The sequence below is a fragment of the Adiantum capillus-veneris genome, chromosome 15 (genome assembly GCF_014529385.1).
Source record: "Adiantum capillus-veneris isolate H3 chromosome 15, ASM1452938v2, whole genome shotgun sequence".
NCBI classification, from domain to species: Eukaryota; Viridiplantae; Streptophyta; class Polypodiopsida; order Polypodiales; family Pteridaceae; genus Adiantum; species Adiantum capillus-veneris.
Genome location: NC_140945.1, coordinates 119,684,428 through 119,698,610, shown reverse-complemented (window position 1 = coordinate 119,698,610; position 14,183 = coordinate 119,684,428). Strand labels below are relative to the sequence as shown.

The 14,183-nt window shown below is 44.0% G+C and overlaps 1 protein-coding gene across 7 annotated transcripts in view; it reads right to left on the bottom strand.

Moving 5' to 3' along the window:
* Positions 1 to 13,701, bottom strand: part of LOC147441377 (bZIP transcription factor TGA10-like) — a 29,255-nt gene extending 15,554 nt beyond the window's left edge. For 3 of the 7 annotated variants that reach the window (XM_086483031.1, XM_086483032.1, XM_086483036.1), the window contains exons 1-3: positions 13,363 to 13,540; positions 12,797 to 13,044; positions 12,407 to 12,660 (exon numbers count right to left, since the gene is read on the bottom strand). In XM_086483031.1, the coding sequence (XP_086339157.1) occupies positions 12,407 to 12,660; positions 12,797 to 13,044; positions 13,363 to 13,442 (582 nt within the window). In that variant the 5' untranslated portion in view covers positions 13,443 to 13,540. The other 4 variants (XM_086483037.1, XM_086483035.1, XM_086483034.1 and 1 more) reach the window with 4 other exon arrangements.
* Between the last annotated feature and the right edge of the window lie 482 nt (positions 13,702 to 14,183).

The window sequence follows — 14,183 nt, the reverse complement described above, 5'->3', positions numbered from 1 at the left end:
AGAAAATCAGGGACTACTGCACAAAGACTATTGTCATGAATATGTTTCAATTGATAGAGAATGCAAGAGTGGCCAGCAATTTGTCGAAAGGAGATTCCGATGGATTTAATAGCCACAAGAAAGGGTCCCAGGGCAAACAGTTTTCAGCCAAGGGCAATGTTGCAGCAAAGCCTGCCCTCCACTGAAGAAGGTGATACGTCCAAGAAGCAGTCTAAGTCTTCTTCGGGACGAGGACAAGGACAAAAAAGGCATTTTTCTGGCAAAACCTTTGAAGAAAGGAAAGCTCTTAGGGAGGCCAAGAAATGCTACATTTGTGAACAGGAAGGACATTTTGCAAATGAATGCCCACAGAAGAAGTCACAGGATAAGGATGACAAGTCAGACCATAAAGGGAAGAAGCCAAAGCCAAGTGCAGGACTTGTTCCAGATTTGGTTGGAGACCAGCCAAACACAGATGCCACGGAGCTGTGCAGAGCTTGGGGCAAAGTTAGAGACCAGACAGTGCTGGTTTTCTTTGATCCAAGAGCCCGTGCAAATTTCATATCACCAGAATTGGCATCAAAGTTGGGCATTCGTGCAGAGGAGATGGGTATGACAGGGGAAGCAGGTTTGGCATGCCCAGGTCATTCAGAGCCCGTTACTCCCATTTTGGGGAAGCTTCGTCTGCACATTCAGAGTTATGTGGATGCAGAAGAGTTTCATATTATGCCACTTGAGGGCTGTGATGTGTTATAGGTTGCATGCTATGGTGGATACTTACAACAAAAAGATTACCCTTGTACATAGAGGAAAGACTCATGTCCTTGATGTAAAGCTTAAAGGCGAGTTTGTTCCAGTTGTTTCTGCTTCTGCTATTTCATCTGTAATAAAGAATCATCTTTCTGCGTACTTGATCTTTGCAAAAGAAGTACCTCAAGTTGTATCCAATTTGTCTACCTTAGATAAAGACAGGTCAACTTTTTTGAGTGGTTTCAGTGATTGTTTTTCGGACTCTTTGCCAGGGGAGTTACCTCCTGAGAGACCTAAGGATCATACTATAGATCTTGTGCCAGGTTCTAGTCCACCGAATAGACCACCATACAGGGTTAGTGCAGCCCAGCAAAAAGAGATTATGAGTCAGGTCAACGAGCTTTTAGAGAAGGGGCTGATTCAGCCCAGTTCATCCCCTTTTTGTTCGCCTATACTCTTAGTGCAGAAGAAGGATGGTTCATGGCGCATGTGCATTGACTATCGCGCCTTGAATAAGAATACTATCAAGAACAGGTTCCCCATACCGAGGATAAATGACATTCTTGATCGGCTTGAGGGAGCGTCATTGTTTACAAGAATAGACCTAAAGAGTGGCTACCATCAGATACGCATTAGGCCAAAAGATGTCCATAAGACTGCGTTCAAGACAACATTTGGTCTCTCTGAGTTTCTTGTTATGCCATTTGGTCTCACAAATGCTTCGGCCACGTTTAATAGAATGATGGACAGAATTTTTAGACCACATAGAAACTTCGTGGGTACCTTCTTTGATGACATGATTGTCTATTCGAAGTCCGAAGAGGAGCATAGGGATCACTTGACTGCAGTTTTCAATGAGTTACATAAGAACAGACTACTCATTAATGCGAAGAAGAGTGAATTCTTTTTGCAAGAGATTCACTTCCTTGGGCACATTGTTTCAAAGGATGGGGTACGCATGGATCCCGCTAAAGTGGAAGCAATTAGGTCATGGCCAGACTTGAAGTCCGTACATGACATTCGAAGCTTTCTAGGCTTATGTTCCTACTACAAGAGGTTCATCCGAAATTTTGCTGAGATTGCTTCTCCACCCCATGCACTACAAGGAAAAGGAGTTACTGTCAAGTGGACAGCCAAGGAAATTTTAGCGTTCAAACACTTGAAAGAGAAGTTGACTTCAGATCCGGTAATCATTTTGCTAGATCTTTCGAAACCTTTTGTGGTTCAGTGTGATGCGTGTGGCCATAGTCTTGGTGCAGTTCTAATGCAGAATGGCCAAGTAGTCGCATATGAGAGCAGAATTCTTTTGAAGACTGAAAGAAACTTGCAAGTCTATGAAAAAGAATTGCTGGCAGTAATTCATGCTCTCACTAATTGGAAACACTATCTGCTAGGGGCTGATTTTGTTGTCCAAACGGATCATCAAACCTTGCAATATTTTCTCACACAGACGAAGTTGTCTGAGAAGCACATGCAATGGGCAAACATCTTGTCAATGTTCCATTTTCAGATTGTGCATGCGCAAGGGAAAAAAAACGTGGTGGCTGATGCGTTGTCACGAAAGCCCCAAATTTCAGCAGTGTCAATTCCGTACCATTGTGAACTAGACGAAATGAAGACACAATATGCTAAAGATTCAGATTTTGCAAGGATTTATGACCAGCTTGTTGATGGGCAACATCATGAGCACTATATGCTTAAGAATGACTTTCTCATGATGCATGGAAAGTTATGCATTACTAAACAGTTACGGCCAAAGATTTTGATGGAAAGTCATGCTCCACCTTATGCTGGGCATCGTGGAATTGATGCGACAGTGAAAGGGGTTGAGGCATTCTTCTATTGGCCAGCTTTGCGTCAAGATGTTGACACATTTGTAAGATCATGCTTAGTATGCCAAAAAAGTCAAATTTGACAGACAAAAGCAACCGGGATTGTTGCAGCCATTGCCGATCAATGGACTTTATCTTTGATCTTCCAAGGACGCAAACAGGCAATGATGGGATTTGGACTATCATTTGTAGGTTCAGTAAGCAGGCCCATTTCATTCCTGTGAGGAAGAAGATAAAGCCATAACACATGGTCAAGATATTTATGAGCAATATCTTTAAATATCACGGGATGCCTCAGTCAATTGTCAGTGACAGGGATCCACGTATGACGAGTCTTTTCTGGAAGGCATTGTTTGAGAACATGGGCACTACGCTAAAGTTCTCTTCTTCGTTTCATCCGCAAACTGATGGACAGTCAGAAGAGGCAAATTCTACTGTTTTGGACCTGCTCAAATGTTATGTGTCAGAGCACAAGGCAACTTGGGAACACCATCTTCCATTGGTTGAATATGCTTACAATAACACTGTGCATACATCAACAGGTAAGGCACCATTTGAGATAGTGGAAGGAGGGAAGAAAGTCCCGCCCATTTTGCAGACTAAGGACAAGATTTTTGAGGCAGACAAGTATGTGCAAGATATGGATGAAACATACAGGAAGATAAAAATTGCTCTTGAGAAGACTCGGGCTAAGCAAAAGAAAGCTGCTGATCGTCACCGTCATGAACTTGTATTTTCACTTGGTGATTGGGTGCTTTTGCGCTTTGAAAAGGCCAGGTTAAGGAAAACGAAAGGCAAGGAACGCTTGTTTCCTAAGCTCAGTATGCGATATTATGGTCCTTTTCAGATTTCAGAAAAGATCAGCGATGTAGCTTACAGGTTAAAGCTACCAGAAGGCTGGAAAATACATAATGCTTTTCATGTCAGCCTTCTAAGACCCTTTGTCGGTGATGTGCCAGAGAATATGCTTGATGAGGAACAACCCGAAGTGGAAGAATTGGATGAAATCCTTGTTCCTGAACATATATTGGCACATAAAGAAAGAAAGGTTAGAGGAAAGGTTGCAAGACGCTACTAGGTGAAGTTCAAGAACTATCCATCGTTGGATGCCAAATGGATGGAAGAGTCTGAATTGATTGATTCACCTCAGCTATTGCAATTGTATCTTGAAGCCTTTCAGATGGAACCCACAATGACTTGATGTAGATTTTTTGGAGCAAGGCAAGAGCATGGTTCATGATGCTCAAGAGAGTAGTTAAGCAATTGTATCTACTCTTTCCATACAGAATTTAGCTAGAGAAGTTTGTGCTTGAGAGTACACTAGAAGACTTCTATGCTTGATATATGTGTCGTAGCCAGGTTGGTGGGATTGTTTAATCGTCCAACGCTACATTTCCGGAAGCATGTATATCTTGGATTCCCATCATAGAATATATGTGATATCAGGAGATACTGCATGTATTATTGGCATGCAAGCGAGGTCGCTTGTAGTATTTCAAGGGTGGGGTGTGTCACCAAGAGGTGTATTTTTCCTGTTGCCTTTCGTAAATAAGTACTAGATATTTTTATTTATTTTATTTTTACTTGTTTTCCCCGCAACCCTTGAAAAGGTGCAAGTGGACATTGCATGGCCAGTGTGAAACGGCTACAGCCGAATAGGTTTCTCACAGCGAGAGTCTAGGTCGGTCAGTCTGGGACTAGTCGGGCCAGTTAGCACTGAATTCTGATGAGTATGGAAGCTTGTGTGCGCCAAATGAAGTCTGGGCAACTCGGAAAGTCACTTATAACTTTATAAGTCAGTGGGAACTAGAGAATTAACTCAAAAGGGGCAAACTCGACACATGGCGGCTCCAGGCAGTTTTGCCACTTCCAACATGAAGAGGGGGCGCCCAATTTGAGAGAGGAGGCTGATTTGACTCATAAGTGAGCTACAGTGTGTGTGTGAGTAGTGGGTGCAGGTCTACAGCTTTAATGGAAAGCTTGCCTTCTCCTCTGTCTCATGTAGCGCGATGATTTGCTCTCGTGCATCTCTCTCCCCCCTTTGGCACATATGGTAATGCCCCACTAGTTGGGCTACTCAGATGAACATGTACAGTTATGGGGGTTTATGCGCGTTTGCCAAGGCAAGAGCCTTCTGAACAAGAACCGGATTAGCTAATTGCTAATCCCCCACAGGTACACACAGTTCCATCGCGAAAGATTGCGAGTTTGGAGAGTTTTCTCGCATGAAAACTCGTCCAATTCACAAGGGAACTGTCCCATTGTGTGCAGGAGCCCTTGGGACACGTGTAGGCGTGTTCGCTCCGCTAAAAACGATCCGAAACAGCGAATTACAGCCTGCTGTGTTTTTCTGCAGGTTTAGGGTTTCGCACCTAAACTGCAAGGGAATACTACGCACAAACTCTTCCACATCCTTTTTGAGTCTCGACCAAAAGTACCCCTTCATGGTGGTAGCAATGCCGCGGTGACCCGTAAAAGGTGGACAGTGGCATTCAGTCATAACCTTTTCCCGGAACGGCTGTGTAACGCACAACATAGTCTTTCTCATCAAGTAGCCTTCCCGAAGGGAGTATCCAGCTACTGTCTCCCCATCCCGTATCCATGTGAAAATATCTGCAAAATCTGTATCTGTGGCATATTGATCAACCATATCCTCGAAGCTCCTATGATGTAGACGATGTGGGTTCTGCAGGTTCTTTCGCTTCTTTGGTTGCTTTCTGAGCACAATCTCTTTTCATATGACCTTTAGGCTTTCGTGTGACATTCAAAACATCTTTTGTCTCGTGCATATTCGGCTCGTTCTTCAATAGTTAGCCAACCTCCTAAAATTCCTTAAGCAGATTTTTTATCTGGCGTCAATTTAGGGTTTTCTCGACTTTTAGCTTTTCCTTTTCCCTTAGGTTCATTGTGAGAATTCTGTGCTTGAGAAATAGAGGAAGATTGATTAGGAGAATTATCGTTGTTCTTACCGTTCTTGCCATTCTGTGGGTTCTGAGAATACTGAGAGGTACTATGAAAAGACTTGTTCTTCTTAGGCTTACCTTTGTTGTGCTTCATCTCCTGCGCGACAGCAATCGCTACCGCCTTCCTTGTTGAGATCTATTGGGTCGAGGACTTCGACATCGAACTTGATATACTCGTCCAACCCGAAAAGGAATGCCTCTTTGCCCTCTTCATCAGATTTGCGTAGTTGGGTGCCGAGCTGCAAAACACGGTTAGAAAAAGACATAATTGGCATACCATTTTGCTTGAGATTGCGCCAATCTTCTTTCAACCGCACTAGGTACTGAGGTGGCATGAACCGCGCCTTGAGCTTGTCTTGGAAATCAGCCCAACTGAAAGAAAGGGGCACGCCTTCCTCGGCTTCCTCTAGGTGCGCGGCCAAATGTGCCTCTTGCCATGCATGATACCAATTAATGGCATCATCGGCAAGATACATGGCTGCCGTCAAAACTTTGCTATTCCTTGTTTTCTTAGTTGTTGCAAAGTAAGCATTAAATTGGTGCAACCAAGAATGAATAACGGTAGCATCCATCTTATTGTCATACTTACTGACGTCATACTTACTGGACGCCAACTTCTCAGTGACTCGGTTGTTGGAGTCTGCATCTCTACCTGTGCTACCTGATGAATCGCCAATGTCCTTGACCGGCTCGAATTTCGAGGTGAGTACCTATAGGACTAACTCTTGCATGCGTTGGTCTCTCTGCGCCTCACGCTCTAATTCCATAGCCGCTCGCTTTTCTTCGACCGCTATGCGGAGAGCTTCGCGCGCTTGCTCGCACTCAAGCTCCATAGTCGCCTTTCTTTCTTCGGCCGCTATGCATTAGGCTTCACGCGCTTACTCGCACTCAAGCGCGATAGCTGCCCTTCTTTCTTTGCGGTCGCAATCCATGGCGGCGCGTTGCACCTCTTGTTGTAGCATCATATCCATCATTGACTTGACCAAAGCCTCCATAAGATTTGGTGCAATCAATGGCGTAGATGGCGATGGGGGAGGATCGGGGAACAATCCTCGTGGTGTAGAAACTTCTTCTCCTCCAACTCTACTCTCATCACCTTCACGCAAAGTATCCATTCCGCTTCGGGTGATGACCATACACTCAGATCTTGGGTACCTGGGTTCTTGAGGGACTTAGGTTCTCGAGGTTCTTGGGTTCTGAGCTTGCAATCGGTGTTTGAGAAGGCTTTTCTCTTACCGGAGCTCGACTCTTCCTTGCAGGTGCACCCCTTGGCGGCCTTGCGCTCACACCAAAGTTGCTTATTCCCACGTCTCGTCGATACACTGAGATCTTGGGTACCTGGGTTCTTGAGGGACTTAGGTTCTTGAGGTTCTTGGGTTCTAAGCTTGCAATCGGTGTTTGAGAAGGCTTTTCTCTTACCGGAGCTCGACTCTTCCCTGCAGGTGCACCCCTTGGCGGACTTGCGCTCACACCATAGTTGCTTTTTCCCACGTCACGTCAATTGGCCGACCACTAAGTGCACGGTCCGCTCTCAATGAGTGAAAAGAGGAACAAGAGGAGGCAAGGCCGCTGAACAAGCCCTTCTTTCTTGGGTTACCTGTCACTCTTCAAAAATGCGATTAGGAATCGACACGCCCAAGTGGACTTGGGTTACGTGCGGCCGCAACAAGCAAAGTAAAAATCTTATGGTTCTTCTCTTTAGTGATATAGAACACTGCCCCAAAAAGCTTTGATACCAATGAAAGGTGCAACGGAAGTGAATGTTGATAGTGCTCAGGATGAGTGCTCCCAACTATGCTCAAGGGTTCCTTTTACTTACGGAAGGAAGAGCCTTCCGTTCTTAGAGAGAGAGAGAGAGAGAGAGAGAGAGAGAGAGAGAGTGCAAGTGCAATGATCACAAAGAAAGTGAATGAGAATGTTGAGAATGAGAGAGAGAGAGAGAGATACGACACCATATGGTTCTCAAACCCCCCTCCAAGAGCCCCGGCCCCCCCTCTATGGCGAGAGAGGTCTGCTATAGATTACACAAATTTGGTACAATGGTCTAGACGTTGTGGTACTTGATGATGACAATGTCAACGACGATGGAGACTATGATGATGACCACAATGGTGTCGTCGTCAAGTCCGAGATCTGCGACGATGGCGACAAAGGTGTCGTTGTCAAGATAGGGATCTACGATGACGATGACGAAGGTAACGTCATCGTCGAGATAGGGACTGTGATGACGATGTCGTCGACGACGACGGTGTCAATGGCTGAAAACTGAAAACGCTAGATGCTCTACTTGGGATCTGCTCTGTTGTGGCAGTACTGTGGCTTGAAACTGCAACTGCTTCGACGGACTAGGGCTGAAATGCAAAAACAATGGCTGATCTGGCTGAAATCTGAAAACGCTGGCTGGTCTGCTGAATTCTGAAAACACTAGGCTGATCTGGTACTAGGGGATGCGGATTCTCACGAGGCTAAGGGCTGAAAACTGAAAACGCTGGCAGAACTTGCTGAATAGGCTGATCTGCAGAGAAAACGCTGGGCAAGTTGTCTGGTTGCACTCTACACTTGTGCACTGAGCATGTCTTCTGTTTTCTGCTTCTACTGAGTACCCACTGGGTTTCTTTTGTAACTCCTTAGCAATTTTCCCTACCTACTTTTCCAACAAAAGTCGCTTACTAATAAATAAGTGAAAAATGTGTACTTTGGCAAAAAGGATTCTATGCTCTAAAAATGCTCATGATGGGTAATGAGTGTCATGCTAAAGATCCTGTTGTGTGCAATCAGAGGGTATGCAACTATTCTAAGTGCTTGGACATGCACGACCTGCACACAGGCTCACAAGGGTGCCATAACACTTCCTAGGCTAACCTGAACCCTAGAATTGGGATAACTTGTCCACATGCACATAGGGTTAGATGTGCACGTGACAGAAAGCATAGCAATGTACTTAATTTTTTATCTTCCGAAGACTCAGAGTGGACATAATGGCATATGGACAGTCATGGACACATTCAGTAAGCAGGCTCACTTCATCCCGGTAAAGAAGACACTTAAGCCCGATCATTTAGCAAATTGTTTCTCTCGTAGATTTTCCGATTACATGGTATGCCCGAGTCTATTGTTTCTGACAGAGATTCCCGATTCACAAGTTTGTTTTGGAGGGCAATCTGGGAGAGCATTGGCTCGCGGTTGCAGTTCACGTCCTCGATCCACCCACAGACTAACGGGCAATCTGAGCCAATTTAATGGTTTTGTGTCACAATCGAGAGCGCACACAAATAATCAACAAGCTGAAAATAAATAAACTTTCAAACTCAAAAGAGATGAGGGAGAAGATCGACACAGTATTTGGGACCAAAAGATGGGTTGGTCCCACAAAAACCGGAGTGACCCCCCGTTCTAAATCTTCAGACTCAATCATCAATTTCTTCCCATGCGAGAAATTCCCGAGAGACGAGCTCTCAAATCTATTTCCATCTATTCCTGGAGCATGAAATCCGACAAATTGTTCTTGATTCCATTCCTCGAATATCTGAGCATAGACTGAGGCCTCGTTGCTCCTTCTCCGTGATGGAGTACCTGCAAAAGCACAAACACGAAACAACTCGTATCCCGAATTCACAATTGGTACGTGTTGCTCTGAGTGCTGCTTTTATAGGTTCCCCCACCCGGTAGAAATAGCCGAAGCTGAGCCGCCAGACAAGAGAGAGACATCGCTTTTATTTCAGCCAACGCTGGTTTTTTTCTTTTAAGCCTTGGTTTTATTTAAAGAGGGCTGCCCACTTATTAAGTGGACGACCGGTCTTTTTTTTTTTAAATGTGAACCTAAACAAAACTCAATAAAACTGAGTGAGGTGAAAATTGATGCTATAAGATCACATTCTAAGCCTCCCCGGATGCAGTTCTTAGGCACAGATGCAATGCAGACACAGAATCCTAGCGGGGAAGCGTCTGCTTTTCCTAAAAAACACTTAGAAATATTTCGCTTTTTAAAAAAAGCTTCTCAGAACCCATCTTTATTCTTGTGCTTGCGTCTTTACGCGTATTCCTTTTTCCAATTCGGGTTTCCTGCCAAACCAATGGAATAGTTCTTTTTGATGTTCCCGTCACCCATCACATGACACATCAAGAATATCCGTTTCCCGTTCTCTCCTACCAAACTAACGGTACAACCCCTTCGGGATGCTTAATGTCACCCATCATATGACATATCAGAGTTGTCCATCCTTGATGGCTTTTAATAATTCCAGTAGATCTACAGTTCCTAACCTTACGGTTTAAGTGCACACATTTAAATATCCTAATTTCAATTAAAAAAAAATACTCACCAAAATAAGATAATAGTCCACTTAGCAACATCCCTATGGCTTCTAAACAGTTGTCCTCAAATGTAGTGCTTGTACATATCCTTCCAAACTCTCGAAATAAGATGCTAATTCCTGCTCACTTATCCCTTGAGCATCCAAAGTGTAATCTTTTTTCAGACTTAATAGTCCGGTCCTAATATGGATGGTTTGCTCCGGTTAAGGTATCTCTTTTGTAGTTAAGAGTGTAGGTCCTCAACAATGATTGTTGACTCCATCATCCTCTGAAGGGTATTATGAGGATACACCTTCATGCTCTTACGAGGCTGTGGTTGGAGGCCGGCTTCGAACTTTCGCATGATTTCGTCGTCGGAAATCTTCATGAAGGGTGTAACCTTCAGAAAAACCGACCAATACTTGTCAACATAAGCTGTGACTTTCTCATGTTCCTTCTGGGCGAGCCAATCCCATTCCTTCCAAATGTCCTTCTCGACGTCGATAGGAAAAAATTGTTCATAAAACTTAGTTTTGAATTGAGTCCACGTTCTAGCTTGTGTACCTTCCAGAACCTTGGCCAACCACCAATTGCTTGTCGTCTCCTTGAGATACATCCCAACATGACGCAACTTGGATTTTTTGGTGAAGTTTCCGTTGGCAAAAGCAACTTCAAACTGTCTGATGAAAGACAGTGCCTCGGAGATGTCTCTTCGTCCTTAGTAACTATCAAACTTGACATCCTTGTCAACGGATTTGAAAACCCGCATCTTGTGGTGATGCTTGCGGGATCCTTCTTGAACTTATGCTTCTCTTCAGTATTACATAGGGAAGAAGTAGTTCTCTTCTTTGAAGAAGACTTAGATATTGTATGAGAAGTAGATGTAGTAGTATAATCAGGAGAGTATGATGGAGAAGAGAATCGAGATAGAGACATCCTTGCTTTCATTAAGGAGAGAAAGTTCTTTTTCCTGGCCCTTGCTCTTCGAAATCCGTTTCTCCTAATCCGGAGATCCCTTGTGCGCTTCGACACCTCTTTCCGCATCCTCCTCCTACGGATTGCTACCACCAGCATGATTTTCCTAACGCCCATCCGCATCCGTTACTTGCAGCTTCTTAATTCCTTCCAAACCTTTCAGACAGCCCGTAGCAAAATAAGCTACTGCAATTCTGCGAGTTGAACTCGTACTTGCTGAAATTCGTCTTCAACGGTTATTCTATGGCCCCCTCTTCCCTATAATGGAAAGTAATAAAAATGCCCACGTCAAATAAATGGGAACATGAATGGTTAAAAACATAAAAATGGGGCGCCAACGAAAAAGGCCACAAGTGGCACACCGAAGAAAATTTGGGAAAAATCCCCCATGATGCCTAGACTCTTGAAAAGCCTCACGAGGCCGGGCGGCGGGCACATCCACAAAGAAGCCGTCACTCGCAAGATCTAGACGGGGAAACCCACGAGATGACCTCCAAATCTCTAACCCCAAATCACTCTATCCAATGCATCTTGGCAAAGGTTGAACAACCTTGTCATTTTGGATAACAAGAGCCTCATTTAATCCAACCTCACTCTCAAAACCTCACAACAACCATCACAAAAGGCTGCCAATGAATCTGAGATAATACGTGTCAAAATTCCTTGAAAATGCAAACATGCACCACCCAAACGTATAATGGTGGTATTCACGAAGAACATGGGGAGAAAAATCCAACTCGACAATGGCCCAAGGCAGCCAAACCTCTTGCAATAGTGGCCCACTCCTCTAGAGTTCAGCATCCTTCAATAGGTTATCCATTGAGAATTTCATTATAATTACACCATCAAACAAGATCACAAAAAAAATAACTTGGAATCCCTTATATTGCATGCAATGGCCTACCGTGTGCCACAAGCATTAGAAACTGACTCACCTATAATCTATCCCAAAAGCTTGGTCCACAACCAGGTTATCCTCTCATACGCCTCATCCACACAAGCTTGTTGTCCTTTGATAAAGCATTTTTAACTTGCTTTTATTCAGCTCTCATTTTAGACAGCACCTGTTCTCCTCAACCTTATAGCCTTACTTCTACAAAGAGCTTTTTATTCATGGAGCAGCGTTTTTGCTTTCTTGAAGTGTAAAGGCTAGTTGAAAGCATCTTATTAAAAAGACCGATGAAAATCTGACAATACCTAGAATACATGATGAATGGAAAGCCAAGGAGTTATCAAATACTCCCACATGCCCTTCAAAAATTTGATAGTTGATAGAAGCCTACCTACCCAAAAACGCCTATGACAAGGCCTCTAATTTATCAGGCCGAAGATTCAACTTCACAATGCAACTTCTTGACCACCACCTATCTTCTCTATCGAGCATGCATGATCAGCCCACTGCAAGAGCAATGCCATAAGACCACGAGCACAATGTTTTACTACGGGATCTGAGTTTTGAGAACCAATAATCTTGACATGACGAAAGGCGAAACATTCAGTCGAAAAAAGTTCTCATCTGACCAAACACTAACTTAAATCTTCTTCCAAAGATGAGCGTGTGGACAATGTGGGCTGGTATTGCTAAAAAAAAGTTAACAAACCAGAAAAACTTACTTGTATCATTGCCAACTGCTGTGAAATATCAGCTTCTGCGTCTGAAGCATACTTTTGAAGTGTACTCAACGCAGAGAGTTGTTTTTCATTTAAAGGGTTAGATTGCGGGAAGCCTTTATTCAGAAGGTCCCCAAACTCCTTGCTCACCCCCTTTAAATCCACACCCATAGTCGAATAGACAAGAACAACAGCAGATGTTGGTCTCCATCTTCCCATCCACATAAAGGCAATTTCCAGTGCAGAACACCCATAGCCTGTACGCCGAAGTAGTAAAAATATAGTCAATTTTGCATGCTACTGACCCTATTTACTCACGTGAGTTACTTTGATAAACTTTTGCCCACCCAGAGTCGATACACCAGTCCAGCTATTAAATGTAAACATGCTTGCCTGAAATTATTGTGAGCGCCTCATCAATAGTAGATACAGAAAGCTGGTCTTCATACTTGCTGCGACACTCAGCCAAAAGGCTGTGAAAGTCCTTATCCATGCATTTTGACTTGATTGCTGCCCATATCTGATTCACAAACGGCTCCCACTCAGCCCAACGACTACTTTCAGTTGACTGTGAACTACTCATTGCAACATCACAACTGCTTGCAGTGCACATATTATCCGAGCATGTTGACTTCAATCTGCTGCAAAACAACATCGCACATAAAACACTAGCAAAGACTGCAATCTCGTCCATCACTTTACGTAACCCTTTTTCCTCTTTTTTTTTCTATCTCTGTGTCTCTCACAAATGAGGGCATGTGAAATAAATCCATTAATTTCCTCATCTTTTTTTACCACATAAACCACGCCTGTTTGTGGAAATCCATTCCCCTAAGTTTGCCAGCTTCTAAAAGCAACCCAACAATGGACACACTACAAACCACGACATCACAGAGAAGCTCACAATGTATAGATATTGTTTCGCAAGTTTGGAAAATAAAATTTTCCAGCTAAATTACCTCACGGTGGAAGGGCACAAACAAGGGGCTCTCAGGTCTAAAGCATCGAGCCCCAGGTAACTCTGTGTTGCTTCCTGCATAAGCAAAATGGGAGTAGTGCGACTCTTCGCGTAGCAAGCAGAGGCGTTTCGCTGGGCCTCTCTCTCTCTCTCTCTCTCTCTCTCTCTCTCTCTCTCTCACTCACCCACAATCGTATTTCCCTTTCCTTCCCCTGTGGTCTGCCTCCTTCACCACCATTTCGCGATGTGCAAAGTCCCACTGACGCTATTTTATCAGCTTAACCCAACTCGTGCAAGCTCGGCGACAAAGTTAGACCGAGGCACACCATCGGCTGCGTTCACACACGCCCCACATAATCAATAGCATTCAGCTCATTGGTAAGGAAGATTGTCCAAATCTCGCACCCAATATCAAATTTTGTTTGCACCAAATTTAACTATGTGCCTACTATGGCAGGTTTCATATTTTATTCAATTGTTTCTAGATTCCTCCTCATCTCATCCATACCTCCTATGACTACATCTCTCACCCTCAAAAAATTATCATGAAGATTCGAATCATCGCCCGCAAGAGTCGCGGTAACTTACCAAAGGCTTCCTGTAACCCTACGAACAGCCACATGTTGTTGCAAGGACATTCAACCCACACAATTAAAAATATAGACTACTTCCACCTCTACACCCTTGTATGGAACAGGAAGACTTGGCAGTTGTACAGCCCTCAGTCTTTGTGTGTCCCCCTCCTCGTTTGCCCCTCACCTCACGTGTCTGCAGGTAGAGCCAGTTTCTCAACACCCGACATGCTTTTGGGGAGAGAGAGAG